Below are 21,769 nucleotides of genomic sequence, written 5' to 3'. Positions count from 1 at the left end.
TTTTTTTTTTTTTATCTGCTAGGTAGGTCAGTGAGGTTCTTTTCCCCATACAGTAAAGCATAGGGAGAAATGTTGAAGAACAAGTCAGCTGTGTTGCGGAATGCTGGCAGCAGCAACCTTTGTCTCAAGTCTAATTTCAAAAAGCTGTTGAACTCCCAAGCCGAGCGGACTGAAACCTGGACTCAGTCTGGACAAAATAAAATGGGGAATTTCAAAGGTAGGCTCTGAGACTAAACCCAGTTTCACTAAACTTAAATGCGCCTCAAAAAAGGTTTGCTTTCCTTTTGAGTAGCTTTTGCTCCTCTGGTTGTATTTTCTTAAGTGTCAGTGCCCTGCAGGCAAGTTAAGACTGCTGTGAAATTTCCATTTTTGCCAGATTTTTAACACAAATTTGGTTCAGTTTGGGGTAAAAGGCGTACTTTTCTTTTCTTTAGTGAAGAGTAATAAAAACATTCATGCAAGGCCATTTTGTATTCCGTCCATTGTGATTTAAAGGACTGTCATCATGGCAATGTCATGCTTCCATGGCTGCACACCACTATTTGTTCTTGCCGAGGATACAGAGGGGGCGAGAAAGCCCGGAATATTTTATCCACCGTGACTGGGTTGGCAATTTGGGTCAGGTTTAAAAGTTTGCACTACAGTCCTCTGTGTTTTTGTGCTCCGTGTTTGAACAGAAGGCAAGGAGGAGGAGCTCTTTCAAATTAAAAAAACAGTTTTTCTCGCTTCCTTTCGCTGCACTTTCTGGTTCTGAAGGGCCATGTCGTTGATTCAAATGCTGCGGTCGAGGCGGGAGGGAGCTGGGCGGTGTGCTGCCTGCAATACTATGAATGAGCTAGAAAAGAATTTGGGAGACTGACAGCAGGATACATGGAATATCCTGTGCGGACACACATACTTATTAGTAGTAAACTTGGTCTGTCATTCAACACCGGGACTGGCAGATGACTCTGTTCGACTCAGATTCCTTGAAATGCTCACAGTGCCTGCGTGACAGACTCCAAGAATACCACAAGGTCACGTATTGTCCAAATGTCTTTCAGACATTCGGGCTAAACGAGGTTTATACAACCTCCCATGCAATCTTGCCAAATGTTTAAGCTTTCTCACCAATAGCTGTAAAGTACACATTAAATTGAGATTCCACATGTGATAATCATTGTTGTGGAAAATGCCGTTTTTATTAAATATTTACAATTTCATTCTGATCAGTGCACCTGCAGCTTGCATGAGATGGTAGATCCCATCAGTTACATTTGTTTCGACTCACAAAAATAAACTATACAATTAACATGACATTTATTGCTGGAAATATCAATACAACTAAATCGAATCAGCATGTCACTTTGGTTTTTGTTCAAATTGGGACGCGTTGATTTCAAAATAGAGCCAGACTTGATATTCATCCATGTTTGACATTATCACTGACAACAGGTTTGCAAATATGTTATTGGAAATCCTTTCAAATCAATTTGTGGGTACACAATTAGTTTCTGCTGTAAAAAAATACAAAACATTAGCTCAGAAAAAAATTGTCAACCTGTGGTTAATGTGTTATTACGGAACACAGGAGGCAAATTTCGAGAATACTGGTTATTATTTTAGCTATTATCACACTGTTTTTTTTAGAATCCTGAACAACAGAGTTGTAATACGAACAGCACAGCTATACTTGGTAATACATTTCTTTTTTCACTTACCGCCTGGTTAAAAAAATACAGTAATCATTTGAAAAGACTCGACACTGGATGTATCTTTTCTTGTGTTAAAAACATGGGAAGGAATTTGTTGTTCGGGTTTGTTTTGCTGCTGTGAGACAACTATCGCAGCCTCTAGTTGCCCTGTCTGGCCCGACAGGCTCAATGTAGTAAATGTGGATCCACCTTGAGCAGCATTCCCATGATACAGCCTGTCTACAGATGTAATGAGACTATAACTATTGTTGTTTTTCTCATTTTAATCCTGGATTACACAACAGTGGGAGTGCAGAAATCCTACCTTGTTTGTCACGCTGCCGACTTAGTTTTCATAGGCCGTGGTTTTCGAGCTGTCAAATACACAAATTAGCAAAATATTGCTATGTGTGTATTTTTAATATATATTCATAAAGGATTTATTATTTAACTCGCCTCATGACCATATGGCACTGATTTGCACAGTCACAGACCTGAGAGTATGATAGTTTTTAGGCCATATGGCATGTGTGGGTGTATTTTTGTATGTAGCTGGTGGCGGCGTATGACTGTTGATGGTAACCTCTCTGCATCTCGTTGGAATCGGGGATGGTTTGACTAAGGTTTATTACACGTCGATATTTTTCGAGCTAAACACCTGTGGTGACCAGATCATGGTTTTGTGTGTGTGTGTGTGTACGTGCGCAGGAGGAATGCCAGTTCCTGAGCAAAGCCCAGTGACAGAGGAGGGGCTTCTGCTGACCATCCGTAACAGTTCAACTGGCCGCAGCATGGAGGCTGACAACACCGCCAACAACATCCTGGCATCCGTTAAAGAACAGGTAGTGCATTTTCTCTGTTGTTGCCGCTCGGAGGGAGAACCAATTGATTTAGCTGTTATGACGCCGTTAAAGCTTGTATTGCTCAAACATTGCACATTTAAAAAAAAATTGTTGGGCAAATTGTGTGTGCATATTTTAAAATCTGCTGTATCCGCTGTGACCTCTGTGGCACAGATAATGAAGTAGAAGTCATTTTTTTTAATTGCGAGACAATGACAATATTGATACTAGAGGTAATTGCACAGGGGTTAGTTTACTGAGTTAGCCTGTGCAACTGAAAGAATAAAAAAAGGGGGAATGAGTTTGGCTACAGGTTGCTTAATTATGGCCTGCAATTGTGGTCTAGTTTCCATCAGGGGACTGTTAGACAGATCACGCGCACACACATACACACACACACACACACACACACACACACACTCACACATACAAGCACCACCCATTTCCACTCTGGTTTTGCATTCTATTCACGTAGCAATCTAGGACTGGGTAAATTGAATTAGGATAAGGATTTTGCCCATTAAAAATTCTGTTAATGATCATCAGTACCTCAAATTAACCTATTTTTAACTTTGGCTGTCAATTAACTTGATAATTGGTTATTATGAAGAAATTCGTCTTGTTCTTCTAATGTCATGAAGATTTGCTCACTGTGGTCCCCTTATGGCTTCCTTAAGGAAAGTCAGTATTGTTTACTTGAGAAAGAAGGCAGGGCAGAGAGTACCTGTCGATGTCACTTCCTCCCAAGGGTATTCTTTAGTGGCTTGTCCGGTTGGAGCAGATATGCATGCAGGCTAGCAGGAAGAGTGGGTAGCCTGCCTGAGCTTTTGCTTTGAGTGAGTAGCTCCACAGATTTGCCTCAGAGGGGAAATCCCGTTTAAGTGTTGGTACTGCGAAACACCGAGCGGAATTATTGTTTTCACGGCTATCAAAAGCAAACGAGGGGATGAGTAAAAAGATGGAGGAAATCCACAACTACACTAGTGTTTGCCTTCCCTCCCCTCTGCTTTCACGGGAGTGTTTCCTGTGATTGTTAAGAGGCAGATCTTCGAGGGATCCTGCTGACCATGTAAGCGTGCGAGTCTGCTGTGGTTGCGGTTAGGGCTGGTTTGAGGATGACTGAGTGTTCAGTAAGTGTTTACTCATCCAATCCTTTACTATCTTTTCTTTTTCATTTTGTTTCTGCCGTTGGCTTTCTTTCCTGAAGTAATTCTCCCATTTCCTTTTTTTGTTTGTCTCTGTCTCTCCGCATTTCCAAACTTCTTTTTGTCAATGCTGTAGTCAAAGACTGCTTAGATGCCCAAACAAGGGCAGATTCACCAACATAGAATGATTGCATTATCCCTGTGTGCTCATTTGCTTGGATTTATGTTCTCTTTGTTTCGTCCCATATGACTTCTCAATTCAAGGATTATTTTCCCGTTGAGCTGGGGTTTCTTTGTTATTTGTGTTTAAATGTGAAATTACACAGTTTATCTTGCGGTACTATTCATATACTGAATAAGCACAAAACTTTTTAAATTATAATTCATTGTTGTTATTATAAATTGTGAAATAAGAACTGAATTTAAATCGATCTGGTTACATGCCAAACAGAAAGAACACAAAAAGCTAAAATGTATGTATTTTGAAAAGAAAATCATGAACTAAAGTAATTAATTTACAGTGAACCTGAGATTGTGTACTATTTTGTAGATGCTGCCTGTGTGACAAAATAGTATGTTGTTACACTAAACATGACAGCCTATTTTTTCCATCTTATATCATTTGCATTATGCAATTTGGTTTATACAGACGGGGAAATTTCAGCTCAATACTTTGGCCTTAAGAACCATTTTAATATTGTAATTCAGTGAAATGCATTGCGTAAATCTGCGACACAGTGTACCGCATTGTTGAAATGTAATACAACGCAACAGCATCTCACGTATCGTAGCATACTCTAATGTAGTGTAACACAATATAGCATACATAACCCAGTGTAATATACTCTAATTTGATCCAACGCACTAGCAAAGTGAAATGCAATGTTGCGCTCTTATGCAAACTCTACTACTGAGAAAAAAAATACAACAAATTCTCACCCACTGAAGCAAACAGTAATGTAACGTTGTATAATGTTGTCGTTTCAAACATGCAACTTTCCATACAAAACTGTTGCACAGTCTAGCTCCTCATAGGTTTTCAGAGGTTAATGATTCATTTTAGATGTATTTTTAGTTCGTGGTTGACATTAATGTTACATTTTAGACCGTTTCCCTTCAGGTCATATTACTAATTTTAAACCTGTATGTCCCATCATTTGGAAAATTGAATTAACATTCACTTTAAAATTGTGATTACATTTCCTGTTGGATAGAAATCTAACATTATTTTCAGCAGTTGTGTCACTAAAACTCTGAAGCTACACATTAAGCACCTTACAGTGTCTGTCCAAGATATTAAGTTTTTATCCACTAATGCTGATTGAATGTCCGAAGTAATCTTCCCCGAGCTTCAGTTCCAAAAGTTTAGTAAGAGTAGAAATCCTCAGATGCTAAGCTGTGAATGAACTTTTACTGACAGATGTTACTTTTTGTTTTGAGTCTGGAGTTGCTGTTTTTTTAAATTGTGCTTTAATTGCTTTTCAAATGTTTTACTGAAATTACTTTAAATTTTAATCATGTAGCTATAATGAGACACATTGTGCACCACAAACCTCATCTCAGCCCCTTTTCCACACACTCAACAGGAGTGATCCTCTATTACTTCTTAATCAGAGAGAGGATGTTTGGGATACACAGATTTTGAAAATGCTTGGACGTCCATCAGCATGGTTATGGTGACAACAATTTGGCTACACAGAGCAAATATGATTTCAGTGATCTGATCTCTGTGTCTTCACACCTGTTCCTACGACTTGTGAGCAGGACTACCTACCTACAACTTGCTCTGCACCATCATAGGGCCAATTTCAAAATGGACAAGAGACAAAGCCACTACAATTAGCAGCATTGCAGCCTCACTCTAATCCGTAGTTTCCCACGTCACAGTCTTTCCCCTTTAAAAATCAGCGCTAATAACAAGTACAGCGTCATATCAGACATACAATTATGTGCTTAAACAATGAAAATTACACACAAGCACACAGATATTTATCAATGAATGTCTAGGAATGTCATTATTTTGCTTTCTATGTTTCAAAACACATTTTAGAGCCTGATGGAGCTTCATTGGTTCACATTGGGCACAACTTATTCTTTTCTCCCTTCAAAATAATGGACAAAATGTTGCCTTAACATTTAAGCAACTCTGTTCAAATATTGACGTACGCTGATTGAGGTGCTGATCATTTTTTCATCACATTAGCATTGTGTGACCAATCTTGATTTCCTTTGGAGACACATTGTGTGTGTGTGTGTGTGTGTGTGTGTGTTTTTGTTGCTTTTCCATTAGCAGGCTTTGCCCTCAAACTGATGCTGTTATTAGCTGTGTCTGCACATGTCTAAATGCACCACAGTCACCAGCAAAAAAAAAAAAAAAAAAACAACAAGCTTTTAGGGATTCAGCCCTTTGGTGTTTGAACGCACAGACTCCCATTAGAACACGAAAGTAAAGTTTTCCCACATTAAGTCTATTGTAGATGAAAAATCCTGCCTTACTCTCCCCCTTTGTTTTAATTCAAATTGGGAATTCAGAGACTCCTGTTTTCTTTTCAAAGCTAAAGAGCCTGCCTCGCTTTTATGGCTGCAGTTCCAGCTCCCTCTCAGAAGTTTAATGACCAGGCCCAAAATGCCCTCTTATGATGCCCCATGCTAGCCCCGCTATTCTTTCTGTAAAGCTGAGGGCATCTTTGTGCAAGTCACCCAATACAAAGAGTTCATAGTTGAGGTCATGGCACTGCTTTTAAGCATTGTTTATACCGCTCTGCGTTTCCATTTCTAAAGACCGCAGAGAGGTGATTTCATTCTGTCACCGATACACATCCATCGACTTAAAAAAAACGATTCTAATTACAATCGACTAGTAATTTTCTCCACTCTGGCTCTTATCTGCCTTCCTTTTCTTGGTACAACTGCTGTGACACGGAGAGGAGGAAATCTGGACGCATAAGCATTGTGGCCTCGATTATGGTCATAAAAATGGAAGCCCGGCTCCGAGCAATTACCCCATGGGGCCGTAGAACGGTAATGTGAGAGAAACAGCACAGCAGCTTCAGAGGGGAGGGATACAGGTGAAGGAGAGTGCTCAGATATACAATAGAAAGACAAAACACGCTCATGGAAAGAGTTAGAGAGGGTGGCGAATGAAGGAAAAAGGACAAAAGAGGGAGTGGGACCGTGATGGAGAGAGGCAGGCTCAGATGGGTTGTCACCTGTGAATGGTTCACCCAAATTTGCTGTGGCAGGGGGCTGTCAGTGCCAAGGAAAGCAGAAAAGAGGGGAAGGAGGAAGAGAGGATAATCTGCTTCCCATGTGACATGATGTCAAAAGAGTGGTGTGTCCAGTCTGGCACGACGCTGTCGTTTTGCACCGAGCCCTGGGAGGGTTCTCCCCACCTAGCCTGTTATTGCTCATCACCATCAATGTCATCATCATTATCACCGTAATCATTGGCACAGTCAACAGACTCTCCGTCGGACACCTGGTCAACGGGGACCAGGAGTTCCGCTGAAAAAGTAGGGAACTTCCAAATTCCGTTAGAAAAGACGTTTTAGTAGTTCCCTCGGTTAATTTTTTATACCACACAATAGAACAATGAGGCCGAATGAAGTAATTTTTCAATAACGCGGTCTCTCATTCCACCACTCCAAACACAGCAGTAGAGATCGGATTTTATTATACGGGGATGGCTATTCATCACTTTTGTCGAAGTTACGACTTTACTGCTGATCGGATAGTTTTCCATAGTGTATCAGCAGAACAATGCCCTGATAGGTGCTTATGGTTCCACAGCCCCATGCTGGGATATTCAGTGAATCCCCATTTTGCATAAGGGAAGGGAATTCTACCGTGCTGTGCTGAAACTGAAAGTATGTTGCTTTTTCCGTTCTGCTAACACACACGCGCCTGTGACTGAGGTCATTTAAACGCATGTTATTGGCTTCTAATGAAAAGACTTGAGTGCTGCAATAAGTGAAACCGCTTTTCATGCAGCCAGAAATGCACAACAAGAGAACAATTTTTAATTTAATAGGGGTGGGGGTTCAAAAACCAATTCTCCACCATAGTAAAGTGTGGCTTTCGGCTTTCCTGGGGTAAAAGAAAATTTGGAACTGCAGGTTTTGCAATGACATTCACAAGTGGCTCATGACTGTGACCTGTTTTAGTACATTTTTCCCCCCATGATAGTCAGTGTATTTCCCATCCCTAATAAAACACATCCAGCTATTTTTTTTTTTTAACTTCGGAATCACTGATTATATTCTGCTGTCTTGTTATTCTATTATGCTATCCTGTTCTTCTTAAAGCACCTGTGCATTCGTCATGTCACGATGCCCTGCAATGATTAAGTTGAAATGATATGGTATATAGTGGTAATGGTGATTTTACATAAGCTCTAAAAGTTATAAGAAAAAAGTACATTCTTTAATGACACAATATTTAAATTGCTGTATGGCTGTATTATATGTAAATATATATATATATACACACACACAGTATATGTACACATATGTACGTACATTTCTACTTTGGGGATACTTAACTTCAACTGCAGAATAATTTTCCCTATGTTAGAATGAAACAAAATACTCATTTGGACTTTTCTTCATATCATATCATGCTTTGAAAGTGTGTAATTCCTATCAACTTTTACCTGCCATTGAGCCAGTTCCCCTTGAAGTGTTCGGAGTTTCAGTCAACAAAATATGCAGTGGTACTGAGTCATGGTGATATTGACAAGGATCACATGAAGCCTTTTGGTTTAAGATCATCAGCCCCAAGCTGGAGAAAACAGCCAGAGTCCAATGACATAAATCAAAGGGACGAATAGATGAAATATGTGAAAATAAGATGATGCTGTCAGATTAGATGCTCTGCCTTCAGGAAGAACATCCAACAAATCTGAGCAAAATTGGTTCCAAAAAAAACGACCAGGTGTCACACAGATCTTTTGAAGCAAACAACCTTTCTAACATTTACAATGACAATAGCAACGTAGGACTTTAAAATGTCGATAGTGCCGAATACTGACAGTTCTATTTTAATCGGTAATGGTCTACAAATTGTGCTCTTAAACTACAATTATGTGAACCACGCTGTGAATGCTAATGTGGCAGAAATGCAAAGGCTTTTGATGATTTGGGTGGGCTTGAGCACCATCAGACTTTGCACTTAGTCACCATGCTCCTCCAGCAGGTTTGCCCCATATGCAATCCACATTGTTCGAAGGCAAAATCTATTTGACTGCAGTCCCAAGCATACACCTTGTGCATTTTTAAAAAGTCAATTGCAAATTTTTTTTAAATGTTTACGTGTTTAGTCTTAAAAAGAGTATTGGTCTGACGCAATTACATTAGAACGGTATAGTTTTTACTCTGAATGGTTTAAGTACAGCAAACATTTTAATAGTCAAGTTGACCTGATGATTGAGGTACAAGGAAACCCAAGGCTGACCGTTTAATATTTTCCACCTGAATAGAGGATAAGCAGTTCATTCTAAGGATTGCTTTGATATTATTTGACAGTTATAAACTTGAGCCAGTGCTTTATCTTTATAAAATATTGAAGACACAAGTTGATGATCATTATGTATTAGCGCAGATTGATGCATACTCCCAATGGATTTTTTGTCTTCCAACATTTGTAGAGTCATCGATCATACAGCATGAGGCCAGAGTTTAGACGGGGTCAATTATGCAATATTTAGACACGCCGTAATGACCCAAATCTTGTCTTCATTTTTATTTTAAAAGACCCCACCCTCATCCAGTGTCTCCGGATAATTGCATTCCCTGTAGCATGTAAGACGGCATTTTCAACATTTATCATCTGACTTAATGTGCAGCATCCAGTCACGAGTGAGAAGCATCCAGTCTTACATTTTAACTTTTTTCGGGGCTAATCATGGGCTAGTCCCTTGTAAACGTTGATGATATATAATGATAAATTTTAGGTTCCTATAAACTGTATTTAATCGGAGTTCTTCTCCTGGGGCATTTTTCACTGGTTTGCCCCTTTCTGAGTCATGCTCAGCAGTGATGATAGTCTACAAACACCCTAAAATTACTCCTGGGGTTTCCCAAGAGTATTTCAGGTCACTGTATTTAAAGCTAGAATTGTTACCCCACGATGATGTCATTTTGAGAAGCCTCATTGCTGTTGAAATCTGAACTAGCACTTTTTTTTAGCATTGCCCTAATGAAAGTTAAAACAATAACTTAAAATCAGTCTATAATAATCACTTTGATTGATAAGTGTATCTTTTTGAGTAAGGTTATGGTATTTGGATTGGTAGTCGTTTGGTGTACATCAAATTCTGGTGGACTAATCTGGAAGAATCTAAATTGATAACATCAATTAGATGAAGTTAATCGGTTGGTATCAATTAATCTAATATGTTGAATATGAACATGTTAGCTGTATATAAAATAGATATTGCAATAATCTGAAGGAAAATAGCCTTACAGCTAAGGTCTGTGCTCTACATCATATGACATTTGTGATTAAGTGCCCCGATAAAGGTAAATTTAAAAAATACTCACCCCGGATTACTTTTATTACTTTTAATCCTGCATAAGAAAGCTTTAGAAAACCAGGTAGTAAGACTGTGACATTTTTTACATTTGTCTTTGTGACCTCTTGCCACATTATCAGCTTAAGAGCTTTAGGTAGAGCCAAGTGCACTAAAGCATTATCCTTCTTCTTATTCATCTTTAAATATGATTGGAGCTTAATACGTGATTGCCTCAGCACGTAGCTTTAGATGTTTCTCACATCTTCAGATTCAACATTCCTGCTGCTGTGATGGTGTGGTGCTGCAGCCAGTTTCACAAGACCAGTTGTAGTGTTAACAAGGTGACTTTGTGGCTGTTACATAAATAATTATGCCGCATGGTTCTTTGAGATCTGGTCACACAGCATGTTCTAAGGCCTGTTCTCTTTGCTCACACCTCAGGCCTTGTTTTACGTCCCTTCTGCAACAGAAATCCTTTAACCTCTGCTGTCATTCCCTTGCTGCATAGCGGAATCGGTCTCTCGTTGAAATGCTTATGCCACACTGCAGTGAGGCTGCAGCGCTGTCAAGCCTCATTGCCACTTAATGAACAAACATATTTTGGGTGAAATTTTTGTCTTTGGTGAAAATGAAAAGCTATCTGCACAAGCTATGTGAAATAAATCCGAACATCATACATACTATTTTCTTTCATGCCTTTGGGGCCAATCAGAATACTACCAAATAATTGAGCACAGCTGATCAAATACACACATGGGCCTGGAGGTAACCAAAACTGCGCTCGTTTTAATTAGTTGGGTGATTTGTTACAAGGGACTAGGTAGATATACCTCATCTGCAGTATAAATAAATAAATGTATATATATATATATATATATATATATATATATATATATATATATATATATATCACAAGCACTATATCACATTTCATCATTTATCCTACAGTATACAGTCCATGTATGGTGAAGTAAGTGTTTTTTCATGCGATAGAATGCTGCAAATCAGCAGTTAGGTTGTGTATGTTAAATTCTAACATTTACTCATATCAACCAGAACACTAGTAGCACCATAGTAGATATTCTAATACATTTTTTTTTAGCCGTTAATGAATGCTGACATGTGTAAAATGGCAATATGTCCTTGGTTATATGGTATTTTAGGCACCAGGAGGACATAAGCCTTTCTTATCTATGCAGAACTACAGTGTGTGCTGAATCAGCAGCAGGAAGAAGCCACTTCAGGCATTTGGGTTGGTCCTGTATTGTCAGCACCCGTAAAGATGAAATGGGAGCATGTACATCGCTTGCGTGATCTGCTACCATGTGTCATTTGTTTTTTGTTTTTTTTTTTCCTCTGAGCCCCGGTCAAGAACACAAGGGGACAGGATCTGAATCAGCTCCGGGAGTGAAGGCAGATCAAGCCTTACAGACCCATTGTAATTGCAAAAAAAGGCGTCAGGGGCCTTGTTGGCACAGGAAAGCTGGGGCTCGCACCGCCCCTCCCTGGCCTTCCACTATAAGCAGGGTTGAAAGAGCATGGGTCCCGTCTAATGGCAAGTACTGTTGCCATTGGGCTGAGGGCACAACATAGTGATTGCGCTTTTTATTTCTAATTTGAGACCCTCCTATCGGTTTCAGTCCTTGCCTCTATTTTAAAATATAAATATAAATATATTATATTCATAAAAATATATTTTAAGTAGCAGTGATGTGGCAACTGAAATACGAATACTGGATTCCGAGTTATAATGTACGTAAAAAGTCATGCAAAGAGGTTAAAGAAACTATAGAAATGTGGTACTAAAGAAACATGGCAACATATTTAGCATGACTGAAAAGCTGGTTTCAGGGTCAGGAACCCGGGACTAAGGACCACCTGACTTCTAAGTCTTCTGCAAAATCACACATTGATTTAAAGTAAATAAATAAAAACACAAAAGCTTGGTCTACAAAAATATACACATATATATATATATATATATATATATATATATATATATATATATATATATATATATATATATATATATATATATATACATATACACACAGGACTGTCTCAGAAGATTAGAATATTGTAATAAAGTTCTTTATCTTCTGTAGTGCAATTACAAAAACAAAAATGTCATACATTCTGGATTCATTACACATCAACTGAAATATTGCAAGCCTTTTATTATTTTAATATCGCTGATTATGGCTTACATCTTAAGAAAACTCGAACATCCCATCTCAAAATATTAGAATATCATAAAAAAGTCATTTTTTGTTTGTTTAATTGCATTACAGAAGATGTAGAACTTTATCACAATATTCTAATTTTTCTAATACAGTCCTGTATACTATATATTGTAAGATAGATATCAGGTTGAGCTTTTAGCAAATCATTTAGCTTTTATCAGGACCAGGGGAAAAGACCCCCATGCAGGGATGCTATGGGCTGCCTCCATCCTTTACAATAGGAAAAGTGCAGCAGAGGTGGTGTAGCGATGCAGGCATGATGTCTGCCTGCTATACGCTTGGAGCAATTCCGAATATCGGTAGTGACAGTAGAGACCCCTGTGCCTTATGGTTGAAGCAGATGTCTCGCTCTGCCAGGCTTGATTAAGATTGTAGCCCGTCTAATCAGCGGGATTGAAGGCCAGTGACTGTGTGTGAAATACTAAGAGAGGCTGACTGTTTGTTTCTATCTTGTCTGCAAGTACCACCGTATAGTGTGTGTGGTCTAAAATTGAGTTGCTGGCCCAAAGAAGGTAACACATTGCCAAACAAAACAATTGGATTATGAGCTTAAAATAAAGAAGGTACATAAATGGTGGGCCTAGAATAGTGACATTAGCAAGAGCTGGAAATCTTGTCCGCCAGAAATCGAACAAACATTTTGATCCGTATATTTTAATCACTGTACCTTATAATCTTTTCCATGGATGTCTTGTACATAACCGTACATGGCTCTGCTCAGCTTAGCTTATGTGTGAAGAATAAGATGAGATTTGTGTAGTCATCTGTGTTTGCCAAGGCATTAGAAAAAGTGTGTGTGCATGTGTGTGTTTATGTTTATACTTTAGACAGTAGCTTAGCAGGCCTGGACTATCATATCTTGCTGTAATGAAGTGTATATAAATATTTAAGTCCTAACATATCTTCCATGCGTGTCCATGGCCATTATACCTCCTCTTATTAATTTCTCCCTAAAGTTTGTCTGGTATACGGTCTTCTACCCCCATAGTCAGGCTTCTGAGGCCAAATCTAAACTCCTACCCCAAGTTTCATTGACCCGATCATCTAATTGGCAGATCTGTGAAAGCTTGCCAGCCTCCTGGTTTCATTGTGTGCAGAAATTAGCCCATTTTACACAGACATGCCCTGATATCATCAAGACAACAATGGCCCCACCATTGTCACACTTTGTTTGTTACAGCTGAATCAAACACACCCGACGAAGTGCTGCAGGAGCATGTGATCTGACATTCCTCATTAAAAAAACAAAACAATGTTATTCATTTTAGTGGGGTTTTCTACTATTTAGCCCTTTTTCACAAACGACGGTGCAGCCCATTGACTGCTTCCACCCTCTCCTCAGAGGCAAAATGATCTGCTCCAGCATACCGCAATCTGAAATACTGAAGCGACTATCACTTATTATGATGCATTTGTTTGCAAAAGAAAAAAAAAAAGATGCTAGCATGACTTCCAGGCCATTTATATTGCACACCCGTTCACTATAACCAACTATATAATCGCTATAACTGCCTGCCTTTTGACTTCTTTCCTTTTACATCAACCTCTTTCTCCAACTGCCCTTTGCTGTCTTTTCAGTGGCAGAGCGCTTTTTTCCCCTATTTCAGTTTCTGATCTTTTACACATCGGGTGAAGAATGACAGCACAGCAACATGATTAAATCGAATAGACTATGTAAAGGTCCTTATTATGTTTTGTGATGAATCATTCCCGGTTACAGAAAATCTAGTACTTGTTTTAGTCCGTACACCAGGGTTTGCATCATGGGCATGTCTTATTATGTCTGATGGTGAGTCTTTCGCCAATTTATTGTTTGTACGCTGAGGTGAGCATGAAAAAAGACCAACAATTCCTGTTGCTCTTGGCAACACATAAATTATATACCCTTTCCAGCGGTTGAAAATCATTATATTTGGCTTTTTGACGATTATGCACAGAGTCATTCCCAGGTGGAGGAACTTCATTGTCATAGGTTATTATCAACTTATCAGCAGCAATGGAAACACAGCTCAGTAGAAGTGTAAAATTCTGCCTTGTCCGTGATGGTTCAACACTTCCACAAATTTGAACTCCCTTCTTACAGGACATGTTTTTCCCCCCAATTGTATTGAGTTTTAAAATGATTTTGGAGTATTAAGTTCCAAAATGATTGCTATAGTAACATAACATTAACTGGATTTCATTCTGATATGTGTTGCTTATATCTGTTCCCTGCTCACCTTTTTTCCACTGTTTGTAATATCGTTACAGAAGGAGCCTTTTATTGAGTGTACCCACTTTTCAAAACCCACATGAACGCGTTTGTTTTGGTGGGAACGTGAAAACAGTAACTGGAGTCATTCTGTTGCCGAATATCATATTGACTCACAAACACAGCGGTCATCAGGGAAGCCGTCTGAGGCGGGATCCCTGCCAGTGAGCTGTTATTTACAACTGTTAAACTTATGTAGCATCATATTGGACAGTGCCTTTGTGTTGCTGCGTCTGCGAAGCCATGGCAAGCTTTAGTGCTCATTCGAGAGATAGTTTATGTTGTTATTGAGGGCTCAGTTAAATATAGTTAAAATAGTTGAAACCGCTGTTATCCTAAATGTTATCTGGTGTCAAAAGCAGCCCATGAAGTGATCAAGATCTTCCCTTTGTGATGACCTGCTCATTTGTAATGTCTTCGGTTATTTATGTTCCTCTCACAAGAATGAAACCTTGAAGGATTGATGGGAATAGAAGGGTTAAATGACTCATTTTTATGTAAGAAAAGCACACAGGGGATTGATTATGTGTCCCATGGAGGATGTATGGCTCATTCCTAAAGGTAACTCAGGGTTTTGGCCTATTGAACTCTGTCCCCCTCTGTCCTGTTTTGAGTGGTGAAATTGTGTGTTTGTGAAAGGAATAGACAGCAGTTGGCATGATATACAATATGTTCATATTTTCCCCCTTTTTTCACATGTGCTTATGAATTATGTTGCTTTTTCATTGGTTATTTAAGTGGCACCCAACTACATAATTTGGTATTTAATGGCTGCTTTTCATGCACCACAGTCTAACTGTATTGCTTCCTTACATTTCTTAAAATGCAGACTTAACAGATCCTGGGGGGGAGAGTTCAAATCAAAAGCTCTTTACTGATAAATCCCACGGGAGGCATTGAACGTAGACGAAGACTGTGAAATTTGCAGTGTTTGTTGCCATGGGTTCCCCCTTAATAGTATTTTTGTGAGGCCTGTTGTTCACAGGAAAAAATAAATCAAACTAACCGGCTGCACTAAAGCTTTTCTTGATCGTATGGTCGGTGCTGGAATACAAAGACGTAGATTTGTGTGACGGTATAAAGTGTTGAAATATTTTTTTTAATTAGTCTGCTTGTTATTTGTCTTTTCTAAGCTTTGAAATCCACTTTCAACTGCTCAATGGTCGCCTTGCTGTATTTTTATAAAACTGCTATTGCAAATGCTCATTATAAATGATTAAGCAGGTGTAAGAAGTTCATAAGATGAACAACATCAACAAAATATTTACTCTTGCTGGTTGTTCTAACACATCCAGAGTAATTACCTGTTTTACCATTGTCATAAACAAGGATCTTCGTAAATCCCGAATTTACAGACTTATTTCTGTTTTGTGTTTCCCTGTAATGGAGCTCTGTGTCTCTCTCAGCATTCTCTCTCCCCCTTGCAACTCAGCCCCATTTGGTTATTTCATCACTGTTCAATAAATTGGTTTACTGATATTGTTCTCCTCTGGTTAATGGAGGAAATGGCAATTGTGAGTTGCAGGCTCTCACTCGTTTTTAACTGGCACGCTGGCATTATGCTGCTGAGGTACAGTAACCCATAACTTTTTTAATTCTGTGCTTTGGTAAATATAGTAAATTCATAATATGTCATATATTCCACCATGTCAGACCTGCAGCATTAACTGTTTATGCAATAGCAGGGGTATTGCAACCACATAGAAAAAAGGTATTTTCAAATTCAGGAAAACAGGACTTCACATTTTCCCCCTGCCTGCCTTCAAGCTCCGCATATCTACAGCCGAGATGGGGAGATGAGTGCAGGGAAGGGTACAAAGCAGCAAGATGGGGAGGGGTGTGTAGAGCAGACTACAGTGCAGAGGGCAATTTCAGTGCACTACATCAGAGAGTAGGTGTGAAAAAGTTAGTCGGTCCAAGTGCAATGCAGTGGAGTGAATAACTTCCTGGGATAAGCCAGCAAAAAAAAAAAAAAAAGATGTGTTCATGGAGCAGGATGTTAATATAATTCTGCGGTAAAGAACTTTACATGAAAATCCAAAGGATTCCGTGGTAAAGATCCTGATACAGTACTGATGGGAGACCTTTTTTGCGATGTTGGCAGTGGGATGAAAATACTATTAGATAAGGCGGTCGTCCCGAACAAGCATGTAGATTAATGTGGGTCTCTGGTGCTCATACATTTGCTCAGTAATTCTCTGCGAAAATGTTGCATGCGAGTGTCACAATGCAGGGCTTGGAGCCACGGAGCTGTGCAAGTAATAGCATCACTCACACCGGATAATTAGTCAAATGCTGATTTTTACATGACTCCCTCAGGAACAGTGCCACCAAGGCTAAATACCACACGCTTAAGTGGCGCTTATCTCTGTGTGGGCTGCATAAAATATGTCTGTTCTGTAACCCCTTTTTCACACAACATTTTCAAGACAGGAGTGTTACACTGCTTTTATGCCTGGCAATGCACAGGGATGGGAGAGAGGGACAGATCGCTCCGCTGTGATCCATCTGCGGATGTAGTCATGGCGCTGTATTGATGTCTGTGTAAATCAGACGTCCAGAACGGCTGAACAGCTCATTCAAAAGGCTGATGCCAGTCTGTTTACATCCTCCGCCTTCATTGTACAATGCCTTAACTCTGTTAAGACTGACAGTGCAGTATGTCAAGAGTGACTGTTTCCGTGTAAACGAACTGTGTCATAGCAATGGGGTCATTATCGTAGGATGATTTTGTCATGTTTTTGCCTATACGTCAGTTAATTAATTTGAATATACCTGTATGTGTATAGGTTCTCACACATTTGCCTAAGTGCTGTCCTGTTATCAGTGCCTCATACTTCTATTTCGTGTCCTCATTAATAAACATAGCTCAAAGTCCAATTCTGTTGTAGCAAGCTGTCTTAACTGTCATCCTGCATCCCATTTATTGACCTCACATTTGTCATATCTGTCAATGAAATTATGTAAAGCATCTTCTTACAAGAATATATCCCTGACCTTCTGTCCTTTTTTTTTTGGCTGTGTTTTGCAGGAGCTCCAGTTTGAACGGCTAACCAGGGAGCTGGAAGTGGAGAGGCAGATTGTGGCAAATCAGCTGGAAAGATGCAGACTCGGGGCCGAGTCACCAGGTGCCTGTAGCAGCAGGTGAGAACGTACACACACACACACACACACACACACACACACACATCTAAAACTTGCGTTATGTTAGTGCATATATCAACCCTTTTTTTCCCCATATTTACTTAAATTTGACCAAAAATTTTCTTTACATGTCATCTTAAATGATAGAAAATCTATATAGAAGATTTAGTCCTGGCTAAACATCTTGCTAACCTGAATTGTAGCTGAAATAAAAGTGAAATACATTTGTGTTTGTAAGGGAAATACCTGGCTGATGTTCAGTGACAGCATCATCTTGGGTTATCCATTTCTTGATCAAATCTAAACCTCCTGCGTTCTGGAAACTCTTTGTTAAGACACTTATCTCAGATCAAACCCCAGTGGTTACACATTCTGCCTAGCCAGCTGCAGCTCAGAAAAAAAATCAGGTTAATTTGTACCACTCATTTCAATTGGAAAAAATGTGCTTCATAGGCCTGCTGTGATCAGGGTTTGGCTGCGTTTGTGGGCCCAGTTCAGCACGGGCATTAACACACTTCCTGAAGGAGCTAATCACAGGTGGTTATTTTTAAGTTCATGTGTGAATGCACCTAGAGATAAAGAGGACATACCGAGATCCAATCAGACAGAGCACAGTCATGGGGGAGGAGGTCTGGGTTGCATAGGACCACCGTATAAATGCGCATGTCAAAAGACCACCTAAGGATTAGATGTCCTCCATATGTACTGATCTACAAACTAATGGCATCATTTAACTATTTACTAAAGCATAATTATAATATAAGGCTGCTCTTCCTTCTTGATAGTCGCCATGTGGTAAACTGGATGCCGTACACTACTTCATCTGCTTGATGAAGCAGCATGGCTATTTCTTCATTTATGCTTCCACCAGTGTCAATGTGTTTTGTGCAGAGCCACTTTCACGGTGTTTGCAGCTGTATTTGCAATCTCTTTCCCTTTTATTACAATTGAGGCACTTATCATCAAGTGTTCTAGAGAGGAGTTCTGCGATGCACACAGCCAAGCTATTTACTAATGTTACTCAAGGCTTATCGAGAAATAGTTGCAATAGTGCCGGCCAGATCTAACCGGGATGAACGCCCTTTCTCATATGTCATAATTACATTTGTGGCAAGTGGCACAAAAAAGGCAAAACCAATGGAAAATATTTTGTCATTGATTTGGTTTTCATTGCTATGATAGAAATGTAATATCATGCCAGCCAACAATAGTCTCTCAGTAGTAAGTTGATTTTCAGAAGCCCATCTCGAACCATGTTTTGTTAAATTATTTTATAAATATTTCATCTTCTTAAGAGAGGTATTCCAGTAATTTTTATATTTTAGCATTCGATTTTAGACGACTTTCATAAAACTGAGCATTCGCGACCCTTGCTAAGTCCTAAATTGGTTAAATTTAGTTGTTGTTTTTTCTCATTTTTTTTTTCTTTTCTAAGAAATTGGCAGTGTTTGTACACTATAGAATAAAGTAAATCTTTTGTTTCTTCTATGCTGCCTGTTTGACACCTATATGACATTTTGCTACTCATTCGTCAGAGCCCTTGTGCCTGCTCTGAGTTTCTGGATTGCAGGCCTTTTGGCCAAGCCGCTTGTTGATTGGTACTCTGTGATACATCAGCTAATCTTCCTCCCTTCTGATATTTAGTTTTCATTATTTGACATACTGTTATTCACAGGGCAGAGTTCCCAGCCTGGGAAAAAAAAAGTCCCTTCTTCAGGGTTAGAGCTGCTTTTTCAAGTGGTCTAGAAACTACTTGTGTGGAGAATGATGTAGAAATCTCAATGATCAATCACAGCCCTGGAGGCGGCTGTATCAACTGCACACATTTATCCACATGGTACATCAGAGCAGTACTTTCAGTGTGTGGAAGAAGGGTGGAAATGTCTCGCAATGGCGGTTCCTTTTTTCAGTGTTTTCTTTGATTATGAGATACCCACTTAACCAGGACAAAAAAAAAAAAAAAAACGGTAAAATTAGAATAATAATAATTGAATATGTATGTTTAGAGACTGAAATGTAACGTAAACAATGAGTTTTGTTGTGGTGTACAAGGTTGCACGTGTTTGGAATGTGAACATTTCAGTCCATTAATGAGTTCCGATTTGTCGGACGGATCGACTAATCTTTGCACATGAAGTTTAGATGTGCAGTCATCACATGTACCAAACAGATACATAAGCAAACCAAAAAGAGCTGAAGAAATGGAATGTAAAATGTTGGACTATTATGATTTATATTTGTTTTTATTAGATGAATGTAATATATGAGCCTCATTTGTGAGTAATATTTTTAAATATGTAGTTTTCATCATTTTCTTTTGTGATTGCAATATCAATTGACCCTTATGCACATTTTAGCAAACACCCTCTGACCCTTTACTGAAACTACATGAAATAAGTTACACAATAAATACAGATCTGCTGTAAATAAACACAGATCTGTAGTATGTAAACATAGAACTGCAGATTTCACCAGTTTATTTTGGTACTGGAAGAGTGTATATTAAATAATGTCATTTTTGGCTGGAGTATTCTTAGTACTTTCCTTTCACCCTTGTTTCTCCAGTATATTTTAAGTTTCAAGGTTCTTTGGCATAAATACAGGAACACCTTAATATTTGTTATCAGCTTTATCATAATCCAATTCTTAAAGTAAGCCAAGTTGCTCCACAGGTTTCCTGGAATAATGGATCTCATTGTTATGTACATGTAAACAAGGCCACGTTCCCTACTGGAGAATCAGTAGCCATCAGATTCTCACGGAAAGAAGTCCTTCACCAACATTTACACTTTCTTTTCTGCCACCTGAGGAGAAATGGACAGGCTGTCAAAAGACATTTGTATGTGAATAGAAAATGGCGTTGACCCTCGAGCGTCAAACTACTTGGCTCAAAAGCCCAGCAGGACACCGGCACACAAGGAGCTCAATGTACTTAAAGACTCTGACCGAGCCATTACATTTCATGACACCTAAGACGCCAAAGAAGTTGCGACCTCCCACCTAGCCATTATCTTGACATCAACTTGAGCTCCACATGAAAAGATAGACGTCTCACTGATTTAAAACAGTACCTTGGGCCGCAGACAGCTGCAGCTGGAATGCATGATAAAAGATTAATTGGTTGATAATTAATCTAAACATGCCATTTCTGCGTTACCTCAATGGGAACATTCTTTAGCCATCTAATGGTTCTTGCCTGTGTCTTTTTAACAAACCGGGTCTCCGGTGCTGTTATCGGTCTGAACATAGCCATAGTGTCCAAGGGAATTATGGGCGCTTCCATTCAGACAGCCAGTTGTCATGCAGCATGTACGGTGCATCATCATTAAGGTAGCCGTTCTTTGACTTCATCTGCCATGGCTCAGTGGAGCACAGCTAGCTGTTTTTAATTGCCTCTGTGCTCATTAACTTCTGAGGAACCATGCTCCCTAAAACTCAAGTGTCACCTTAGATGTAAGAGATAAAAAAATAAATGTTAAAAAAAAAAAAAGGAAAAAATTTTAAACACTTACAGCAGTCGTGATGTTGCTTAGTGACCGGCTGATGTTACCGGCTGGAAGAAATGGCTTTTAGCGGATACGTTGGTAAAAGCATGGTCAGAAAGTATGTGAAGTCTATAAATAAAAAGTTAAATTGAAATAAGATGGCTTTTAGTGTTTCACATGTAATTTTCAGCATTTTTGATCATAATCACTTAACTGCAATACATGTACAATTATTATGGATCTTATAAAATAAAATGTTGTGAAAGAAAGTGTAATATGCTATACTTATCCTATTGTAGTTTGGAACCCTGGTTGTCAGCGTTATGAGATTTATTGTAAAATGGCCAGAAAAAGTTTAAAAAGTAAAATTCTTGCACTGTACTTTTCGTCAGAGATAGTTGCATCAACATGCCTTGCAAAGATCTTCAAGATGATGACTGATTGCAGGTACTAGTGACATTTCTTGATCAAAACA

The 21,769-nt window shown here is 39.0% G+C and overlaps 1 protein-coding gene across 8 annotated transcripts in view; it reads left to right on the top strand.

Annotated features, from left to right (window-relative positions):
• Nucleotides 1–21,769, top strand: part of pkp4 (plakophilin 4) — a 72,117-nt gene that overhangs the window by 13,174 nt on the left and 37,174 nt on the right. For 7 of the 8 annotated variants that reach the window (XM_086145858.1, XM_086145857.1, XM_086145856.1 and 4 more), the window contains exons 2-3: nt 2,382–2,515; nt 17,697–17,809. In XM_086145858.1, the coding sequence (XP_086001984.1) occupies nt 2,387–2,515; nt 17,697–17,809 (242 nt within the window). In that variant the 5' untranslated portion in view covers nt 2,382–2,386. Of the gene's footprint in view, nt 1–2,381; nt 2,516–3,471; nt 3,646–17,696; nt 17,810–21,769 lie in introns of those variants that run through there. The other variant, XM_086145859.1, reaches the window with a different exon arrangement.

This window comes from Fistularia commersonii, chromosome 4 (assembly GCF_037954325.1).
Source record: "Fistularia commersonii isolate RoL2024-O1a breed Wild chromosome 4, RoL_Fcom_v1.0, whole genome shotgun sequence".
Classification (NCBI taxonomy): Eukaryota; Metazoa; Chordata; class Actinopteri; order Syngnathiformes; family Fistulariidae; genus Fistularia; species Fistularia commersonii.
The sequence above is the reverse complement of the archived record's forward strand: the minus strand, read 5'-3'. Positions and strand labels throughout refer to the sequence as shown.